This window comes from Prenolepis imparis, unplaced genomic scaffold (assembly GCF_030444845.1).
Source record: "Prenolepis imparis isolate NDT839.2.m4 unplaced genomic scaffold, iyPreImpa1.0 SCAF_12, whole genome shotgun sequence".
NCBI classification, from domain to species: Eukaryota; Metazoa; Arthropoda; class Insecta; order Hymenoptera; family Formicidae; genus Prenolepis; species Prenolepis imparis.
In genome coordinates, this window is record NW_028141170.1 from 3,056,509 (window position 1) to 3,080,776 (window position 24,268).

Here is a 24,268-nt window from a genome sequence, read left to right on the forward strand (position 1 = left end):
CTTGAAGACTTTGTTGAAAATTTTGTCACGGCAATTATCGCCAATGTAATAGCTGCTAAACCTCGTAAAAATTCATAGAATAACAACGATGAGAGTATTCATGCGATTACTATTATTAGAGAGATTAGTGATCTATTTTAGCACTGCAGTTTACTTCTCGAAAATCTTAATATCACTTAGAAGCTGATTTTATATATAGACAATATATATAATGACAATCACAAGATAAAGTCGTTATCGTTCTGTCAGATAAGTTGCAGAGACATATCACGTAAATGATGTAATTAATATCGTAGCAGTAATATATTCCGCGCGATAATTTTGCGATTAGTAATCGCGCAATAAAAACATTCGCGTTCCTAAAGATGTTGTCTTATCAGCGGTATAGATTATTTATTATATTCTTTATCATCATGGATCGGTGAACCGGTTGTACAATGTGTGCGCTCTCTCTCTTTCTCTATAATATTTTGTCTCGCTTTTTTCTCCTCTCTATAGTTATGTATTCATCTTACATTCATCAAACAATGAACACGACACTCTGACAAGAAGCCTTTGAAATTATTTCTTTTGTACAATCTTAAAAAATCTTTGATCTCTTCTGTATTTTATTCTCTTTTAAATATGTGATAAATCTTTTTTATTTAGCATATAATATCAAAGAAACATGTTATTTCCATATTAAATATTACATCACGAGTTTCAAGAATACGTATCTTCAAAAGATTTAAAAATAAAAAAAATTAGTTATATAAAAAAATTTTGAATACTGTCAAGAAAGAGAGAATTAAATAAAAAATATTAAATATAGATACGAGAAGTAATATAAAGTATATATAACATATATAACTGTATAAAACGAAATACAGAGATAGATGTCAGATATTAATGTCGTAATAAAAAAAAAACATCCCTTTTTATAGATCTTTGTAAAAATAATTTCTTTTAAGCAGTCGAAATAAAAAAATTAAGAAATGTGCGAAGCGCCGCGTGAAAATTTTACTGTCAACACATTTCGTGTGCGTCTTATTATTTACACTATATTCGGTGAGAATCAGATATTTCGAGTACTGCGACAAAAGACGAGATATGCGTAAAATGTCATGTTAACAACAAGGTAACACACGCTTGTTTTCAGCTCGTCAAAACCGGAAAGGAGCAGTTACAGGTGAAGGTTCCCTGACAGACTCCCCGCCTGCGTGTCTCTCGCTTTATTTTCCTTCGTATCAGTCGACGTCTTATCGACTCGTGTCAACACGGAATCAGGGTCTCGCCCCTGCAAACTCGGCTCTATTTCCGGACCGTAGCAGTTATTTCTATCGGAGTTTATACACGATCGTCTAGTTCACGGCGACCATGGGTTTGATAGATTTGCGCTTACGTCAAAAACACAATGCGCCGTTATGATACTTTTATCCAAGTATTAATAGCAATTTGCAAGAAAAGATCATTGTCTTCTCCTTTGAAAATAACAATGACTTGTTTAGAATAATCTATCCAAAGTACTAATTGTAAGTTCTATAAATTTACAAATTAATGGACACACATATTAAAAGAATATAGCAAGTATTTTTGTATCGCCAGTGAAGAATAAAATTAGGAATAACTGTAGACGACCCAACTGGCTTAATTGATTTTTATTAATTCGATGTCATATAAAAATACAGACTACGTTTCGACCTTTGGTTCAGGTCCTTATCAAGTCTTACGTAACATTTAATAAAATTTCAACAAGTTAAACTTCTCTAAATACATATGATGTGTCAACTAACGCTTCGTAGAGATGGTGAAGAACGAACTAAGTATTGACATCGAATTAATAAAAATCAATTAAGCCAGTTGGGTCGTCTACAGTTATTCCTAATATTAAAAGAAGTTAAATTAAATTAAAATATTAACTTTTCGTTTACGATTATATTTCCAAATCAATTTGTCTTTTCGCGATTGCGAGTACTCGAATGCTCTTGCAGAAAATCGCCTTTTTCGCGCCAAAAGAATTATTTTTAAGTGACAAAATAAAAAGGATAAAAAAAATTTCTTTCATCACGATGGCGCGCAATAGGAAGACACCGCGTGTCTTTGTGAAGGAGCTGCGGAAATACGCTATGGAATGTGACCGGAGACCGTCGATGCTTAAAATGAAATCCTGGTCAGCTGCCAGGATCATATTCACAGAGTTGTGCGAGAAAGAGAGAGAGAGATTCCTGTCGACTCCTCTCATACATCGAACCGAAGAAAACTGCGCAGTTCTCTCTTCACCAAGGTAATCTTAGAGTATCGCGGTCATATCGACAAATGGACCCCAGCTTGCGACCGTTCAAATTTTCATTCTTCGGAGAAAAAACTCCTCCTCCCACAATATGTTTCGTATATTAAAAATATTTTACGGTTTGTTTTCTTTTACTTTTTTATTTTAAAATTTCGAAGAATCTTAAAAATAAATTTTAAGTAAAAAAGAAAAATAGTTTTCTTTTAAATTTATTTCTCTTATTACTAATACGCTTGTGCATATTTCTTGTTATCACATAAGATCGATAAACGCTATTTTAAGCTATTTAAATTCCAGGTACACAATTAGATTAGATCTGATATCACTTCGTTATATCAGATGAATCGTAAATCTTTCTCGCGTGCAAAAGCTTCCAACAGCTATTTGTCATTAATATCATCCCTTTCGCGATGTGTTGTTAACTGCATATTACATTTAACTTTGTAAGCTTTATTAAAACTAAATCTCACCGGTAATTCTCTTGACGCGCGTAATCGTGCAACAAAGAAATTTGTTGCCGCGAACAAAAGCAATTCTAACCGCGATCGAAAAGGAAAATATTTTTAAAAGTCGCACGATGTTCGTTTTATGAGGTTACGACTCCGTTATAAATAACTCTGCTATCAACACTGTTGTCAATAATAATAGCCTTTATACTGCGAGCCGATACAATGTTGGGATTTTTATGCCAATATTTATTTTCGTCCTGCAACATCCACCGGACCTGATCGTTTTTCCAGTAACCGCGATCATTCGAAAAGCATAAATTATAATTTTTTAATAAAATTTGTATTTTATTATACCACAATAATATCTTTATAAAATAGAGTTTAGCGAAGAGATATTAGAAACAGTTAAAAGAATAGCGAAATAATTTAAATCTTACTTATTATTAGGTATATAATTTTAATTTAAACTTTATTGTGCAATTACATAGTTTCGCATAATAACGAAAATATGTCTCATCACCATGTGCGTGTGAAATATTACGCATGATTTTGGAACATTCACACAAGCGTCGTTCGTTACATCTGCTTTAATTAGCTGATGATTATTGCGAGCAATACGCGGAAAATTCATAATATCGCGTGTCATCGATGAGCTCGTTACATTCGCCCTTTCTCTCTCTCTCTCCCTCCCTCCTCTCTTTCTCTCTCATTGTCAGATTGATGATACACGTAATCGATTCGCGGCTTCCAATTAATCGACGACACTACCCGACTCCCATGTATCGTGTATCACGTCATTGTTAGCGATCGAATCTGAGAGAGAAATCGGAGTGCGTCATATTTCGATCACACGCTCGCAGGTATTGTAATAAAACGCGCCGCGAATCCCGCGAACAAGATCATTTCGGCCGTGAGGCGCTGCACTAACGATTTTTTATTGCTGCCTTTTGTTCACGCGTCGAACGCAAAGCCAACTCCGATTGTAAAAGCTAAAAAAAAACGATCGGGCGTATTGAGTGCGTAAAAAAAATTTTTTGTCGAATTTTTACCCTCCCCATCGCGGTAAATCGTCCCACGATCCGTTCGAATCATTCTGCGTATAAATTTTCTTTTTATCTTATCGTGTAATAATGAAAAGACTGATTCGTTGTGATTATTCATCCTATTCCTTATCTAGACTGCACTGCGCCATCGGGATGAAAATTTAATTCGCGCTCTATATTTCATTGCAAGAAATTTTTAGACAGACTAAAAATTATCACGTATAGGAAAATTGAAAATTAAAGATAATAAAGATCTGTAATATCTGTTTTGAGAATGATTTATGAGTGCAACAAATCTATTTCCTTAATAATCCTTTGGCGATTATTTTATGCAGCGGTTTGCAGAATTGCATATTGATTTCTCTCAAGATATATAATATGCGTACATATTTTCTTGTATATTATTTCATCACGCATCTATTTATGCTTCGAATTAATTTAAAAAAAACGCGATAAATATGAGATTAACTCAGAAATATACTTATGCTATATTTATTTTTCCTACATGCTTTACATCTGCATAAAAAAACAAAAATACACTTGCTATATTCTTTACGTATAATAATATCTTTGTATCATTATAATGCTAATTTCATATAAGTACGCGTATTAAAAAAAAAAAAAGAATATGTTATATAATCCGAGACATAAATCTGTCAAAGCTTCTTCTCTATGATATACGCGTTTTCTTTTATACTACTTGCCAAACTGAGATTGAAGAAGTTGCCTGTATTTTTGGCTTAATTTTTCAGCAGCGTGCCAGGGACAATAATGGTAAGAAAAGGTCATTTGAGCAACACGTGAACGGAATGTAATTGCATGCCTTCCGTCATGAGCTAACACGTGTGATCGAAATGTTCAATGATGCAACTTGCATCGCACCTACTTATACATCAACGTATGTGCGCATGTGATTTGTCGTCATTTCAGAATAGCAGACATGAACTTATTAATCGAACCCTGCCTAATTAATGCGCTACGTACGACGTTACGAACCGACGAACGCGCAATTTCTCTTACAAATCAACACATTTATCATCCCGTGTCACATAAATTCTAGAAATTTTTGCAGACTTTTAATTGATACGCAGCTAACATGAAACTGTACGCGTGATCGATGCAAGAATTATCGCAAATTATTAATAGCCCTTTAGATTTTACAACAAAAAACTTATTTAGATGCTAATGAAAATTTTTTTCGTTTAAAGTCGCGTTCGCAATATTTACTTGTCTCGTTTAAAAAATTGAACAAAAATTTGCGACTGTCGCAATATGTCGTTAAAATATGTTGACGTAGCGGAAATTTTTATTCGCGCGCGAAAGGCTTATTATATTCTTATTTCTTTTACAGCTCGAGATTATTAACAGCGCTTAGTTTACATCGCCGAGAAATTCGATTGTCTCGTCGTCTCGCTGCCGATCGAGATACGAACAATGTATTCATATTGCATCGGCTATATAATCAATGCGTATTGCGTTATCGATTAGATGCGATTGGGAGAATGGTTTTGGTCTCGGCTTGGCTCGTTCAAAGCGATCGACTGAGATAGATAAAGCGAACACACAGAGAAGAACCCATTGCATTATGAATATTCACGAGATATCCAGCAGCTCGATTGTGTTTGCATATACTAGTCCGTAAATCTCTAGAAGAAACTCCAAACCGGGTGAAATCTTTTATCAGAGTCTCATTGAAGGAACCTGTTTTAACCGGTTTGTAGCTGTACGTGTGCTTCCATCGTTTACTTTAAAACAGTAATTGGAGTTTTTGATGGAAATCGTAAAATTTCTTCATATTACTGGCACATGTTAACTACAAGGATTTTCTTTTTAAAATAAATGTAATATGTTAAACTTCTCTCAGCTTTATAAAGTGTTAATTAAATTTTGTGTAGCCGTGAAACTGCTGAAAGTTATTCGATATTACTGCACATATATACATACATGTTGCTTAACATTTTTTTGAGTAAGCAAAATACATTCTAAATTTTTAAATTTTTTCTTGCATCATAAAATTGAGCTTCATGGAATGTAATACAGTTAAAATCGCGATAAAATGTAATTGCGACATTTCTAAATCGATTTTTCACATATAATATTATTTTGCATTATATCCGCGGATTTCGCGCCAACTACTTAATTGAAGTTTTATATAACGTATCTACCGTTTTCGAAAAAGTCAAAGAGATTTTTGGACGCAGACCAAACGCAGACAGCGGAGACAGCGTGAAATATTCATGCATACGATGCAATATTCACGGACGCTGCTCGTCTCAGTGTCGGCGGCGATGACGCAAGATCTATGAAAACACATGACCGTGCATAACGTCGATTACCTTAAGCCAATACCCTAAAACGAGTCTTGATCGATTGAGAACGCACAGCGCAATCTCTTATCTCTCTTTCCTCAGCAATTTACTTATTTATCAATATTTACTTTATCAGTGCTATCTTTAGTATAAGATGTAGCACGTCGCAAACAACTATTGTTTATATATATATAGAGCAGTTCTATTATTGACCATTGATGATTGAGTTAAGTCGAAACTCGAACGCGAGTTAAATATTAATTTAACTTGGATATTATTAACATATTTTTCTCTGCATTTATTATTTAGGGTATAAATTATTCGAATGTTTTTTTATAGTCACGTACGAGCATATTTGAAAATGATTGAAGCAAAGAGTAAATTTTAATAAAGCAAAAAAAAAAATTTCTATTACTATATATCATAATAAAAATGTAGGAAAATAATGTGTAAGTACGTATAAAAAAATGTTAAACTTTATTATATCTTTTGATTTTATTATATGATTGATATCAATTTTAATATAAGTGTATTATGTTAAGTTCTTACAATTTTTTTCACTCAGTGTTTAGTCGATTTAATGTAGCGTAATTTATGCGATGCGTGTGACAAAATTTTTTACAAGTGAATTAATTTCCTAGCGGATTTTCACACTTGGCCGCAGAAAACAAAATAATTAACGTTAATTTCTATTTCTGTCATGTATTACCAGATTTAATTTGTATAATAAAATTCAATAATAAATTCAAAATTCATTGCTCTCCTCTACCTATATGATACATACATATAACTTTGCAAATTTCCATTATGCTTCTAAAATTTCTCTCTTTACTTCAATCATCTTCAATATGCTCATATATTATCATAAAAAAGTATTCAAATAATTTAGAACCCTAAATAATAATTGTGATTAATAAATGTTATAATATAAAGTTTCAATGATAATTTACACCAATAAAAATTTGTTTAATTATAATCACTTGAATAAATTCTTGAATCATTAATAAAGCTAACGATCGCAGAATCTTATCAAGGCCTTTTTGAAATTTTTAAATATAAAACATACTCATATACATATAGTTTTATAAAAAAATACACACATATAGTCCTGAACTTGCAAAAGAGGTACGCGTACCTTCATTTTATTATTCTACACCGCTATTGTATCTTGCATAAACGCGGTATATAGTTCGCCAATCTCGCGTGACCGCGGTGATCTCGGCAAGAGCGATCAATCTTTTGTGGATGCTGGTTTTTCCAGGAAAAAGAGCACCGTCCTCCCTTAAAAACGATTATCGCATCACGCTTTAACCGTCACGTGCCGTTCATGTGAGTAAAGCGGCGATCTTTTTTTTCCAGCACGATACGCTTAGATATTTTACGAGCTAAGATTAATCGCTCGCTTCCGCAGTCTCATCTAACTATGATGGGGGATTTTTAATGCACCGCTTGTATGTATGTGTGAAATGCAAAAAGTTAAATATTACTATTAATTCTGCAAGTTATTTCCTTAATAAAAATCATCTCTATCATCTCTTTTATAAAAAGTTGACAAAAACAATACATGATACTGAGCAACGATTATATTATGTAAGAAATATATATCTAATAATAGTAATTTTATATATTGGATGATTGCAAAAGTTCGTGCCCGATTTGAAGTTATTACCACCATCTATGCAAATCGGGCACGAACTTTTGCAATCATCCAATATAAAATTAGAAAATCTTTTAATCAATTTACTTAAATCTTTATCTGATGTAATTTAAATTTAAATTCTTAATTGTGTTTAGTAAAGTTAATTTTTTATAAGACGAAAATGTCCTAATCAATCAAATATAATGAGATAAAATATTAAGAACAGAAGATATTTTTTCCTCTGAATCAAAAATTTACATCGCACGGTTCTGTTATTTTAAAAACTTTTTTGCGTAGAAGCATATTAATATCCAGCAATGAATAATTTTACGTCGCTCTTGATTTTATTTTTAGTTAGATACGCAGAAAGCCGCAATCGATATATAGCGAGAAAAATATAACGGCTATTATATGTATATATATATATCAGACAGGAGACACGCATTAATAATTCATTACGCGCGTAAGATTAAGGGAGAGAGAAATTCCCCGGCTTAACAACTCTCAAGAAGGTGGATTGTTCCAATTTTTCTCAAAGGCTCACGACTTCCTAATCACTTAATACCTAATGCATTTCGAGAATTAAATTGACTTTGCGCATCACGTATATCTCTCGTCCTATGTCAAAATTTAAATTTTATAATTTATTTTATAATTTTATTTTCTTATAACAATTTTTTTATATAATATTAATTTATTTGACTCTCCCATAAATATCTTAACATGTAAAATTTTCACGCTATTCAAATTTCAAATAATAATTTTGAGAGTACTCAAATATTCTCGATAAATTTCTTAATATAATTAAAAATAATTTATAGAGCATGATACACACACATACAGAGTCGATAATCAATATTACATAACACGATAAGAAAGTATATATTTTTATTAAGAACTGATCATTATGTATATCAATTTATCTCCTAATTTTTTGTCAGCCTTCGAAAGATATCTAAATTGTCTCATTACCACGAAAGTTAAGAGTAAAAAGTTTTTTTTACGAAAATGCAGTGAAGCATAAATTATAAAGAAACACGTACAGATACGTTTAAATTAATGCAAATAAGAAAGGCTACATTCTCATCGCAAAATGCAATTGGATAAAAAAGAGAAAGAGAGAGAGAGAGAAAAAGGAAGTGCATCAAGCGTGCATTCAAGTATACGCGTCAATGACAAGCAATTTCGCGACAAGGCCAAGGACCGCGATTTTTATTAGTGTCTGAGTATTTCATTGCCTCAATGGTACGGCGTAACCAACGAAATTAATCGTAGAGAAGGTCGCGAATATTCTCGCAGTTTCCGCCTACGCCTGCAATCTGACGCCGGCAATTTACAAATTTCGTCTGTGACTTTTCCGGTTAAAAGCTAATTCGCACGCACGCGAAAATAACTCGGTCCGAAGCAGCGTTCGTTTAGTTTTCGCCGAAATAATTCGTGTGTGAAATTCGAACAAAATTCGCGGGAAATTTGACTGAAATGAGAATAAATTTGAATATCATTAACTTGTCGTTGTTTTAACACAGACAATTAAAATGAATATTAAGAGAAAGAACGCGTATTTATTATTCATTATTATTATTATATTTATAAATATATTTATATTATTACGCATTATTTATTTCATTATTATAGTCGTTTACAATTCGATTTTCAATATGTCATTAACCACTTGTAGCTAAAAAAAGAAAACTAAATACTGGCATTGAAATCGTATATGTAGGTATGTAAATAATTTCGAACGCGAAAGACTTGGCGATATTCGTTTGTATTCGGATGTCTGCATTCGTATCGCGTTCCACGTGATCCGAATCGATCATCGATGCGGTTTAATATCCTTTTTGCGTGATTTGGAAGCTTTTACGCGCGATGAAATCGTACCCGCTTGTACGTGGAACCAGGAGAAAAATCCTTCATATATGCACGCGAATCCGGGAAATGACTAGTTCTCTCGCATACGCTGTACGTGCACAGAAATTTACCGAATCTATCGATCCAAGTATACGTACGAAGCAGAACGCGATAACGTTTATTTAATTTATTTATTCAATTACCAATTTATACCATCAATTTAATTTATCATAATTATTTTTTAACGAAGAACTCCTTTATATAACTCTTTTATAAGAAAAAAATGTGTTGATAAAATGGAATTTTATAATATGAAATATATAAAAAAATATTCGACATTAGATTTGATGACAAAATTGTTTTTTCCCACTTTTAGCCCGCTCGAAATGCTACTGAGAATGCAGCAAAGATGAAATTGCAAGTGCATTAGAGATCCCTTCATCGAGACTCGTCCAAGCGGTACTCGAAACGCAATCGAGGGGAAAAAAAAAACGGGCAAAGAGATTGCCCCGGGTTAAGAAATAATAAGCAAGGTCGATTCTCTTCCATCGAAGAAGAGATTTTCTTGAATGTAAGTAGAAAAGTCCAATTAGACGGTTGATTGTCGAGGGACAGACATTCGCGGAAAATTTGCTTCGTTTGTGATTTCGACGAGAAACAGTTTATTAAGATAATATAGATCTGTCGGTTGTGGTCGAATAATTGTTGGAAATGCAAATGATATTACGAGATGAGACGGTGCGAGAAAATTGAAACGCGAACAACTGTTCAGTTAGACATATAAGCTCGACGCAGTTGCAGAGCATTTTCTGCAAAGCGTGCTTTATAATTTATTTCGCAGTGTAGTTGGTGGTCGAGTGCATTCAAATACGTTACTCTTGTAATTCACAATGCGGTTAATGTACAGCAGGGCGACTGGATCGGATTTCCAGATTAATTAACAAAGTCCGGCACTTTGGCCGAGGTTTATTCGGCTTAGGGGAATGTTAACCGTAAATTGTTGACGACAAATCTTGTTGAAAAAATAACGAAGATTTAAAACAATTCTCTGTATTTATGCAACGATATCAAATTTATTTTCAATTTTAGATTACCGTTTTATTCAAATTTAAAGTGTTAGAATTATTCAGATTCGAAACGTACGTAAATTTTTGTTTTAAATCAAAATAATTACAAGATTAAATAAAATTATATAAGCAATAAATATTTAAGTATTTTTATTTCAAAATTATTTAGGACTTAAATATTTATTTTTTGCAAGTAAATGCAAACTGATATCTAATATGAAAAATTCTCTGGTAAGATTGATTTATTTTTATATTCTAAAATTAAGGCGCTTTAATCCTTCGATTATAATAGTCCTTCCGCCTTTTACCGAACAGACAAAAACTTATGTGAGATTTTTATGTTGATAAATTTCATTGCAAAAACCTGTATTTGCAAAAACCGCGAACAACTAACTGAAGGATAATGAGCAGCATGTTATCTAATGATGCGTGAATAGTTAGGCATGTGAGCATAGTTAAGCCGTAATTTATCGTGATTTCACATCAATAATGTTTTTTCACGATTTCAAGAATATCCACAAAACCTTGGAGCCAAATCAAATTTAGATGTATAATTAAAAGTTTATTTATTATTAATTTGTTACTCTAATTTCAAATTTATTGATGCTTAATTAGTATACCATCAATTAATAAAAAATTTATATTAAAAATGAGAATGCTAATTTAACACCACTATTTACAAATAACATTAAATTAATTGCTTAAAAAATATAAAAAAATAAGAGAATAATATAAGAGAATAAAAGTAATCAAAAGTGAAAAATCGACAATATCAGTTTGACATATATCAAATTATTTCTCAGAATTGCTATGAAAATATCATAGCTCCCCGAAAATTTAATGTTCGCGAAATAAATTTAAGAAATAATCGAAAATGTTACAATAAATCTAAATGTAATCCCTGATTAATCAGCTCTTATATATCTTAAAATTATGCGAGCTATCAAGTAAAAGTTTAGCAAGCAATTAATTTAACAAATAACAAATAATAAATTAACAAAAGTATAAATGACGCACTTCGTTGCTCCATCATTAGTCGATGTCTTCCCGAGCTTCCCGAGCTTTATCTTATTTGTCCTTTGCTGCACCTTCGTGGCACTTACAAAATACTCACTCGCGAAAACATAGTTAATTACGATCGCGCCCATAATAATACTTAAAATGCAAGCGCTTAATTTATAATACGCGATTTGGTAAATATTAAAATAAATATTTTAATAACAGACTTTCTAATTATTAAACGCGCTGCAAAATAATAATAATGTTCAATTCAATGTTTTGTTTGATAACTGAAAAATTTTTAACTAATTCGGCAATTTTATTCTGATACTGCGCGATATTGTTACAATATTATGCGAATTAATGGCTACTTGAAACGCGATAATCGCGAAAGTTATTACGCGGATTAACAATCTCTCTAATTGTTCAATCGCGTTTAAATCTCCTTGTTACGTAATCGCATTTCGGAAAATAATATGACAACACACGGAGCGCTTCGCGCTGCTATACTTTCTCACTAGAGTGTCGCCGCGCGAATGACAACAATTCGATCGTCTGTACGACATACATACGTATATAAACAATAGCGCGGTATGCGAAAGTTGAACTTAATAACATTTAATACATACATGCATAAGTATGTATATTCGTTGTTGCCACGAAATATAATTTAATGTATTATAAAATAAATATACATAAATACACATAATATTCGGTTTCTTGCCTTTTAATTAATTAAAATTAAATTATTAATATATATCACGTCTTTTCATTACTTGTGAATCACTCAATTTTACGGTTTATATATTATTATTCCATATGTATTATTGATCTCAATATGAAAGTAATGTGCGTACATTACATTTAAATCGGTGAAAAATTCAAAACGTGATACGAGAATTATGTTGAAATACAACAATGCCGTTAAAGAAACAATTACTGCCTATAATAAAACGATAATTTATAATTCTCTCTCCTATCTTTTATCGTTTGGATTTCCCCTTGTGAAACGTATAAATTGCTCTAAATATTTAATTTGATAAATAGCGATTAATGATCGCGGCAAGTAATGAAAGATGCCAAACGCGATCATAAATAATTAAAGATATTGCCAACCCATATTATTAACTTATTGCGTCTCAATTAGTCATTGTTTCGTGTAGTATTGGGATAAAATAACATTATTTTCAAATTTTTCATTAATATAATGGATATAAAATAAGATACAAAACGGATTAACTTGGACATTATTGCGAAGCATTTAATAATTATAGTCATTAATGATCGATTCTATTTTAATATTTAACAAACTGCGTACTATAAACTCGGCGTTTGTAATCTGGCGATTAGTGTGCGCGCAATCATGTGTAATTAACCGTATTTTCGAGTATGAATTCCACGAAAAAACAGGAAAAATCAAACAAGAGAGAAGGAAAAAACAGTCAAACGATGGTGGAGCAATTAGGGGATAAATAATTTGTAAGTTTTTTAATTTATTTGTTATTTGTAAAATTAATTTTCTGTAAAATCTTTGCGGTAATGACCTACTTTATATTATTTTGACTTTTATAAAAATTTAAAGTTAGTCAATCATGGATTACGTTTAGACATAAATAATTGCTCGTTAGAGAGTTTTCGATTACTTTTTAATCTTATTTTATTTCGATAAAAGTTAGATTTGCGAAACAATATGATATCAAAACGACATGATTAATTTATGACTTTTGATCACTTTACTGCTATATAATTATAATAGTCAGTGTTGATGCATAAAAATATATAATATTGTTTAAATCTATTTGCAACCTTCTTGAACAATTAATTAGCAATTACTCATTTTATGTATTTATTTATTGTTTATGATTGGCTACAAGTATGTTATTCAGAAATAAATTCTAATGTGTGTTAAATTAACATCACTATTTTTAAATCAATTTTCAGCTAATTAAGAAAAGTAATAAATTCGGAATTAAAGCAGCAAATTAACAATATTTGATTTAATTTCTCGCAGTGGAGACCAAATTAAGATATACAAAATTAATTACATATTTAATGCAAGTCAGTATTTACCATATCATTTTTTTTGTGTAGTCGTTTTTTCCACATATCTCAATAGTTTTCAATTAAAAATAAGTTCAATTAAAAAATAATATTTCTTAGAAAAGATATGAATTTAAAAAAATATTAAAATAATAATTTAAAATTTATTTTATTTTTATTAAAACTTTATAAAAAATAAGAATTTTATTATTTACTATTTTATTACCTAATAAGTTTATAATTTGTTTTTCTTTTATGGTCCGACAACTATCGTTTCTTGTTTCCATAACACACTGAACGTGATCTAATGGGTCTAAAAATAGGAAAAGCGAATCCGTCGATCGAAATAAGCCAGACAAATAGACATGATTTGCTGCCGACGAGTTTACGCAAGCTTCTCGCGCGACTTCCTTACGTGTTTTTGCGAATTGGCTCATGTCATCATGCTAAGAGAATCATTAAATATCACTCACCAGTCGGGGAATAGCACCAGCGCCTCGGCAAGAATGTCCCGCAGCAGAGTGGTCGCCGGTGGCACGTGCGGTAGAATGACTGGCGCGAAAACGCCACAAACACCGGCGCTGCGTCCGTGTCGAGCCTCGTAGCGGCTAAGGTAGATCGTCAGATAGCCGAGCAGATGATAATGCGAGGACGGTAGAGTCGACAACAACTCCTTCGTCGAGGCGATCCACGAGTCGTGATCGTTCGAGTAACTCTCTGCATCACAAAACATTTTTACAGAATTTATTAGAAACGTCAAGAATGAGACGCACGTTCAGAATTGTGCTCTAAAAATTGTTTTCCTTCAAATAATAATTAAAATCGCATAAAATATATCCAAGACGGTACATAGGCATCTTGTCTCCATAATCATCTGATCTCCAAAGGCCTTATCACGAAAAAGAAATAGGATTACGGTGCTTACGAGCGTGTACGTTGAGCAGTCTGCCGACGAGGGTAGACGGCACGACTGGCTGCGGCAGCTCCTTCAGATACTGACGTAGAAGAGTCGCAGCGGTTGGCGGACACCCAGCTGCTTCCAGATCGGCGTCGCCCCGTCGTTCGAAGGCAGCTCTCAGCCGTTCTGCCAGTCGGGGACTGCCGCCCGACAGGCGGAAAATCGCCGCGCTCTGGAAGCCGTGCACCTCGATGTAGCTGCATAGCCGATGCACCACGTACGGTACGCCCGTGTCGAGGTACGACTCGACCAGCTCCAGCCGGGTGCCGAAGATCCTGCTGGATCCGGCGCCGCGGCCGAGCAGCGAGCCAGCCAGGACGCGCTTCACGCGTGCGAGACGAGACTCATCCTGAAACGGGAGAGGTGGGATTCGTTAGGCCGCCTGGGCCTAGCGGGTTTTCAAGTATATACATAATCGAAACAAAAATATTTCAACTCTAAAACTATTATCTCTTATAATTAAACGAATGCTATGTAAATAAAATGCAAAAACGATGTTTTTGATCATTAAAATCGCACAAATGTAGAAGCAACGCTCTAAAAAATTTTAAATAATTGTAAAGTATAATTATATATTTGAAGTATAAAAAATATTATTGAGAATCTAAAATTTCGTAGAGAAAAAATACTTCTATATAGCAAAAATAAATTATAGGACAAATTGTAGAAGATATATGTACAATGTTTTAAGAGTGTAAAAATTTTATGATAAATTTTGCTTATTATTTCTTGTAAAAAAATTTTTCTTAAAATATTTTCAATATATCCTTTGTAATATTTCATTCTTTGTATATTTATTATCACTCTTTATCTATTTATTTAAGGGCTGCATGATTTATTTCGAGTATAGAGCGATAATTGATATTTCCGATATTCGCATGACATTTATATATGGGTTGTATAAATAATTAGTGGAGTGATGAGAACGAGAAAGCGTAATTGACGATCAGTCTGGATTTAACAACTGGAAAGGTAGTGCATCGACAAAGTGGAGTAACGAGTAGATATAGATTTTGCATTCTCACTCGACGTAGAAGAACCAGAAAGTTTCTATAACCGTATTTATATAGAATGTGGAACGGCAACTACTGTACGCTATTGTTTCTATCTATTAAGATAAGCAATAATTATTATAGATAGAAACTTGAGTAGTTCTTCTTATCGTTTATACATAAATTGATTAATATATAAGCATGAGACTAAAAAGTCGAGGAGATTATTATCGAATGAAAAATTATATATATTATTAATTTATTATTTATTAAAAAATATATAGTATGTGTGCGTGTACGTGTAAAACAATATAAATTCAATGTTTTCTAGACACAAATCGAAATAAAAATAATTAATATTAAAACATATAAAATTGAGATATTTTGCGTGGAATTGCAAAAGTGTCAAAGGAAGATTACCTTATCGTGTGCTTGACGAGAGCGCGTGGGGCTTGTTGAGGATCCATGATGATGGTGGTGATGGTGGTGGTGATGATGATGATGATGGAGATGTTCTTGCTGAGGACGTCTCATCCCACTTTGTCTGCACTGCGACCCACTGCCGCACTGACAAAAGCGACGAGTACACTTGTTTTAAGTCGCAGAGGATATACGCTAACGTGCAAAGACGACAACCATTCAAAAGTTCGTCATTCACTTTATAATCATTCTTGCCTCCGAGTAAAAACTCCGCTCGTGGTTTATATCGCGGTTAAATAAAAAAAAATACTGATAAAAATAATAGAAACGCTAAACTTTCTTATATTAAAGAAAAAGAAATAAAATTTTTTATAATAGAAAAAAAACATCAATTTTATAGAACAAATGAGAAGTTTAAAAAATTTTAGAAACGAATCAAGCGACATAATTTTTTTAGAAAACTATTTTGCGGTATACTGAAGAAGTGAAAACATAAATAAATAATAAATATTAATTAAAAAAAAATATATAAGTATATTTAAATATAATTTAATAAATAGATATATATATCTTTTCAAATATAGAAATATAAGACAAAAAAATGAAGAAAGATTTACCAGTTTCCTTCGATAAAGAATTGGATGATGCTTCATATTGGTATCACGCGAGGTAACTGTCGTGTCATTTGCACGATTATGGTGGAGAATAGCATGTCAGTGTACCAGCATTGACAGAACAATCGTAAGGTAATTTCAATATTTTCGCAAGCGTACGATCGATGAGCGACGCACAATGAGAAACTCGCATTTCATAACATAGGAAAAGCTTGGTTCGAATAGATCGATGAACCGTGAAATGTCGTCGTCCTCGCTTCGTCAATATCTTTTATTATGTTAAAAATAAGAGACGCGTCGGCAAACTTTTGCGCCGCTAACATGGAAAATGTATATTAATCGCGCGTGTGTGCAAAGTTTTAGTATATTCCTCAGAAATAATATCTTGAAACTTTGTGAAAAAATAGCTTTGATGTAGCCTCCGTTTTATTTAATTATTCCACATTATTGCGAAGCGATATTATTATATTTTAATACAATTTCTTTGAGTTTTATTTTATTTATTAAAATTCGCGAAGAAATTGTTCATCGCAAATGAACAGATAATTAACGACTCTATCGATTCTTTTAAACACAGGTACAATAAATGCAATTATTTTGCGACGTAAATTTCACTTAAGCGACACAAAGCGTTATCAAAAATAACTCGCCGACCATTGCACCGATAACCGATATACGGTCGATCAATTTACCTTGTCACCCATTCTTGCGAGAGAGAAAGATACGCAATTTCAAGGAACTATTATGAGACGGTTAATGATTACCGATGATGTGCTCGTTCACGACTGCGATCGCAGCGGACAGGAAAATTTCACGCCAACGAGATTATTCATGTACCAAAATTGTGCCAAAATTTTGTAGTTACATAATCGAGGGGCCAGGTGCAAGATTCTTAAGTGCGCTTAATATAAATATGCGACTTTAATGCATTAATCGCCGACATGCCGAATTTACGATGAAAATTGGAAAATTACTGTGCAGTACACAAATTAAACTGTTTCGTTCTTTAAATCGCCAAGTTTTGGATATTTCCCATTAACGGATAATAATGCTTTTATACAGAATTTTTTGATAAAATTAAAATCGTGAGATAATCTACGCTTGAATCGAGATTATCGGGAACATTTATTTATATTTAATAAATTATGCCGTTAGATAATATAATTAACTAATAACAAGAAATTATATTGTGTTATCTGTTAATTAAACACGATCATAATTTTATCATTGCAAATACAATATATTGAATAACTTCAGAGTGCTTAATAAAAGGAAATATTCAAAAATTTAATAATAGTACTTTGTGTCATATTTTAAATAAATGTAAGATATTTTTGTTTAAAAAAAGTAAATAAGTTAAATAACAAAAAAATAATAAAATCAATAAGACTATACAAATGTATATGTCTAATTGCAAGTCAACTAAAACCGCATTTTCTTGTGTTTTTTATATATTGATTTATATAATAAGTAAATTAAAGTTATTAATAATAATTTATTAATAATCGTGTTTGTAATTCATATCGCTTTTATCAGGCACGCCGGAGACATGCATGTTATTATAAAAAAATCTTTAAAGAGAAACACTCACAATACACTCTCTCGCGGCTCTCCACAGGTTGATGTATACCGAGTTCAGCGTGGCAGCTGCCTCGTCCTGCCCCTCCCTTCCTCCTTTGCTTCGTCCTTTTTCTTGATTCGTCGTATATATTAGTGAAGTCGTCTCTTCTGATCGTGTTCTTTCGATCCGGCCGATTGCGCGAGCCGGATCACGGATTTATATACCGTGAGTAACCGCGAGTACCGAACGCGATACTGTATATATATACACACTTGCTCGTTTAAAAGATTCGTCTACTTCGTCTGTCGGGATTTTAATCTACCTCGAGATCATAAAAGAGAGGAATCGTACTTGTTCGTCTATGTAGTTGAAGGGCAAGGAACGATTCGTGGGGATGCGTGTGGTGTGTATGCGTATGTGAGTACGTGCGCCAGGGCGAGAAAGATTCTCGCAGCAGAGAGAGAGAGAGAGAGAGAGAGAGAGAGAGAGAGATAGAAGGGCCGTCGAAAAAGTCCTTCTTGCGTACGCGTGAAAATTTCGAACGACCGTGTTGTCTGTTTTTTTTTCTTTTTAATTTTATTTTTACGACGATGGCGACGGCGACGATAACGCCGTTGAGCGGAGATCGTGCGACGCGACTAGTAGTTCTGGGTTCATGTCCCTATCACGGCACATCGCACGGAGCCCTTTCTCTAAGGCGAAGGGCACTGCCTATGGCTGCTTCAGGAAGTGAGTCGACACCAGCCGTAGCGTAAGCATCGAGGGTCGGAGCCGAGGGATGAGGTCTAGGTCACCACTCCGCCCCTGGCCCTGACATGATGTACGTAGCTCCTGCACGGGCCCTTACTGCACTCTGAAAACACAAAATAGATTCTTAGGGATTCGACATTAACCGCTGAGGAAAGATACTTCAAGAGCTGATGTGAAGCAAGTATCTAAATACTCCTTTTAGATTCAATTCGAGATATTTTTCGCACAATTTTCGTATTATATAATTTATTTATTTATTTAATTCGAGCACACAAAAAATAAAGTACAATATCTTTTAATTTTATAACCCGTAGAAAGCATTAAACCTGATTTTGATTTGATTTTTGTGCGTGTGTTAGCTTGATATCCACGCATTTACGTGTACGTGCTATAATAATAGTTCGTGACGTGATATATATTTAAAATCATTTGTCTATATAAAGCTTCCGTGCTTTTTGCGCGCGCAATATATAGCATATGCATAATTACATTATGCATACATTATTTGCATTACATTATATATAATAAGCCATCATTTTGTAAACAAGCATAAATAATTACAGATTTTTTACAACAAAAATTTAATTTATAAAATGCAATATTTCATTGAATAATCTTTTTCTCAAGTATGATACAAGTCGATATCTATTTCTATAGAAAAGATTATTTCACATGAAAAAATAAACTTGTATATATATTTTTTTTTAACTATTTTGTGTCTTACAAATTATTATTTAATCTTAAATTAGTAAAATGCTACATATTGTAAGAATTATACAATTCTTCGTATGCGACGAGAAGCCATAAAATCGCGCATCTAATCCTAAACCGGATACGTAATACGGTTCTATTTAATTATAATCATTGATTCATTTAACATTCCATTTAATCTGTCCATTTTTCGCGAAGTGCGACTGCATTTAAAAAATATTATCGCAATCGAAAACAAATTCGAAAAACGCGTCTCATCGATTTCTATTGTAAATATTTGGCTACAACGCAACGTGTCCGGAGAGATTATTATAAGTCTATTACTGTGCTTTAATAAATTTAATATTAAAAAGTTTTTTAAATAATTATAAATGCATTTATATATCATAAAAAGCTTTAAAATTTATATTTTTTATTTATTAATACTTCCAAAGTGAGAATTGTGAGCATATCGATTTTATAGAGATATTACACGGCGATGAGTTGACGTTAATGTATTATACGACAGAAGAGTGTATAATTAATCGTGGCTATCAGGCTTTGCGACACATGCGACAGCTTATGAATTAATTAATGCTCATTCTCAAATTTAATCCCGTTAATTAATATCCATCATTCGTCTATTTGCAACACTTGTCATTGCATGCAGTCTGGTAACAACTGTGTGCACTCTTTAAGACACTGCTTATTTCTGTGTACATTTCACTGAATAGGTACAATGAGTTTTACGCGACACATATTTAATTCGCAAAATTGCAACTTAATACATATAAATAAAATATATTACGAAAGAAACGTTTATATCTAATATTTTTTCTAATTCTATTAAAATACACTATTAATTTAAGTTATATCATTTATAAAAAGTATAAAAAATTAAATTATTATTATTATATATAATTAATGATGATTTTATTAAAATATAGCGCGTATATAACACATATATATGATATTAAACATTTAAAAGAAAAATTAAGTCTGAAAAGTTCTTAAATCAGAACGAACTTTTCTCGAAACTTTGAATTATTGCATTTTTAAATTAAATCATTCATAACTGCTTCAAAGGAATCTAAAATTTCTCCTCTTTTGTCAAAATTTTCAAAAAAAACTAATTTACATGATTCTCGAAATATATTACTCATATTATGACATTATCTCTCATTTCTTTTTCTGCGATGCTGATGAAATGATGCGACAAATTTTACAGCGCTCAGTCAAGTAGAAAGGAAATTCGCATAATCCGCTTGATTTTTTCATAAAAGACTTTTCTAAACCGCTTGGCGCTTTGAATCGTGTTACACACAAAACGAGATATAATATTCGTGTATTACGCGGATGGATTCAGAATTATTAGCATTATTAGATCATTTAATGGCCCATTTGAATAATCCTCAAGATCAATGTTTTAAACAAAAAACATTGATATCCCCCAATCTGCGAATCTTACATAATTAATTGGCATATAACATACACAGTATTCACAAATTGCAAGAAAGATACGAAAACACGAAAAGGGTTACATCACTCTTAACGTATTCATCAAACTGCATTGTCCATGCGGAAATCCATAGAATGTGTACGAATATGTATACTTTTTCATTTAATGTGTGCAGCAATATTACACTCTATAATAGTGCAGAGCTAACAAAACGCGATTGTTTGTTTCCACACTTACATTAAAAATCGAATATCTTCGACAATCAAAACAAGACAAATAAGTCTCCTAATTCACAGACGCAGCGAAAATGAATAACTACATCTCCGCAAATAATCAAGTTGCACAGTCAAAGAACCGCAGAAAGTAACTCAGTAAATATAAAAAGAACGTGAAGGTTGACTCGCAATTAATTTTAAGTAAAAAATTTTAAGTAAAAAATTTTAAGAAAATTAAATTTAAACTTTTAGCTAACTTTACTTTAAGACGTTGAAATCTGAGAATACCCCTGATTTTCAAAATAACTTTCATTCATCTTTTAAATAAAAATTAAAATTAATCGAAAAAGAGTAATCCTCTGTATTTTCATATTTTTTAAACAAATATCGTCGATAAATAATCGAAACGTTCATTCTTGAGACCTGCTCGAGAATACTGACCTAATGCACTTAAATTTATAGTGCAATGGAAAGATTCGCTCGCAGTCAATCGATTTGCTCGCTTGTAAGATATTGTGATGCGTGCAACTCGGTGCAGTGCTCGTGCAATGTCTGCGATCGATATTTCCCGTGAGAGTAAATGAAATGAGCGTTTAATTTCATATAGCGGAAGAACCTGCCGATCTCCCGTCTAATGATGTACCGATCAAACGAAATATCTGTTCACGAAACTCGCGATGCAATTCTAGACATGGCCCACGCATTTGTGATTCGAAAGGCAGTAGTATAAATATAATCTACCTCGCGTTTATTTCTTTACGGAAAATACCAAAATAATGTAAAAGGCAAAAAGTAAGAAATAAAATATTAGAGAAGGACAACTCTCATCTATATCGTGTTTTGTGTATAGCATATTATAAAGAGTTGGAATGATTTATCAAGAGCTATTTTACGAGACGAATCTTGCACGTTATAAAAAATGGAAAAAAAAAACTTAAAAAAAGACTTGGCAAGTAATAAATATTTCAAGCACATTTTGCAAATATCAGACATAAAATGTAAAGTGAACCTTGTTAAATATGGAAAATGAAAGAAATCTTTTAAGTAGACTTTGCTAATTATAGACTAAATAGAGACACGTTGCAATTTAATATTCTGAATATCTCGTATATTAAGTATGGTATCTTTTGTCTCTCGTTTTATTTCTATTTAAACTTTCATTTCTATATATAATATATATTTTATATTTCTATTTTTTCTCTGCGCTTTTTTTATATCTTATATCCTCATATCTCGTTTTTATAGTTCATTGTGCCTCGACCCTTGCACCTGCGCCTCGATGTACAGGGTGTAGGAGAGCGCGTTGCGCTTAGCAACAACCGCACGTTTTTATGTAACCATCGGAAAGAAATCGAATTCCGACAAAATGTCGACAACGTGTCCGTTGTCGCTCATTTACAAGTTTTTTTAATGCAATTTTTTTGTTCGTAAAAATTAATGTCAGACGAAAGATCAGAGTTTTGTTTGTGCTCTCTTTCACGTTATATAAAGTATACTATTTGATATCTATCTCTCTAAATGATATCCTGTAGCTCTTATGCGACTCGGGGTTAATGGACGTTATATCGAGGTTACTTGTAGCTATAAAACTATAAAACATAATTTTGATGCATCGACAAGTGCGAAATAACGATCCGCGACTATATCCGCACGCGCGTTTTATTCGGCTCGTTTTACGCAACATGATAACAATGTGCAGAAAAAGTTTCTTCTGCATTCTACAATCTCGCGAACTCGAGGATTACTAATGTGCAGATTGGTTTATTTTCGGTTTACAAAGATGATATCATTTGATAATTCATCAACTATCAAGATCTAATTATGAATACTTTCATAGAAAAAAATGTATCTAGAGGATTTATTTGAATTATATATATATATATATATATATATATATATATATATATATATAATTAGATTTTTATATATATATATATATATATATATATATATAATTTTCAATATAGATAGTTGATTTTATTTCTATAAAAAAAAAAGTTTTTTAAATAAAAAATTTTTTTTATAGATTATAACTTTCTATATGCGTATGTACACATGTATGCTATAACTTTACAGTTTATTTATAAATTATGGAAAGAGTTCTATTCATAATATTGTAAAAATAGTACAAAAATATGCTAAATGTCATTGATCCAATTTTAAATCTGCATAGTTTGCGCAATCACAGTAGCTTTTCTGCATTTAACATCAATTTCGACGTTTTGCGCAGTTATCGATATCAAATTTGTATCGTAATGATGGGTTAATTTTCGCCGAAATTACATTTATGTAAACTAACGCTAAAATTGCAAACTAATGCTAAATGATTCACAATCGACAGTGAAAAAAAAATCATTAATTGTGATTAAAGCTAACTGATGCTGACAATTTCACAAAACGCTGCGCGACGTTCGATCGGCGTAGTAAACAGAAATTGCGTTCTAGAAACACTGAGAGTATAGCCCTAGAATGAAGCGTCTGGTTTATTTGAAGAATTTTGCAGATTAATTTTGGAATATTTAGATATTTCAAAAAGATAAAAATTAACAAATTCGATGATAGAATGTGTCATTTCGGCGAATATAGGGTATCCCCAGAGGAAAATATTTTAGGGGGTAACAATATTTTCCAAATAATTTGGCAGCAATAGATTTGAAAATTCGTAAGCACTGTAAATGATAAAAAAAAAAAAAATAAATAAATAAATGTAACACCGTTTACTAGTTACAGTTTTAAAATTCACTATTTATATATATATATATATATATATATATATATATATATATAATGTATATAGTTACAGAAACAATTCCTTAAATTTAGAAATTTCTAAAAATTCCGCAACATTTAATCGCAAAATCATTCACAGAAATTTTTGCTCATTTGCAAGACACGGCCGATTACCTATCGAAATATCGATCTTTCCTGATGGGACCCTCTACG

At 32.1% G+C, this 24,268-nt stretch overlaps 1 protein-coding gene across 5 annotated transcripts in view; it reads right to left on the bottom strand.

Moving 5' to 3' along the window:
- Window positions 1-24,268, bottom strand: part of LOC145943719 (protein FAM13A) — a 55,861-nt gene that overhangs the window by 23,350 nt on the left and 8,243 nt on the right. For 3 of the 5 annotated variants that reach the window (XR_014426565.1, XM_083051497.1, XM_083051498.1), the window contains 5 exons: window positions 18,242-19,064; window positions 16,654-16,709; window positions 16,037-16,183; window positions 14,592-14,973; window positions 14,140-14,383 (listed from right to left, as the gene is read on the bottom strand). Coding sequence is in view for 4 of the 5 variants with exons in the window: in XM_083051497.1 (XP_082907623.1) it covers window positions 14,140-14,383; window positions 14,592-14,973; window positions 16,037-16,183; window positions 16,654-16,689 (809 nt within the window). In the remaining variant the exon portion in view is untranslated. Of the gene's footprint in view, window positions 1-14,139; window positions 14,384-14,591; window positions 14,974-16,036; window positions 16,184-16,653; window positions 16,710-17,342; window positions 17,739-18,241; window positions 19,065-24,268 lie in introns of those variants that run through there. The other 2 variants (XM_083051500.1, XM_083051501.1) reach the window with 2 other exon arrangements.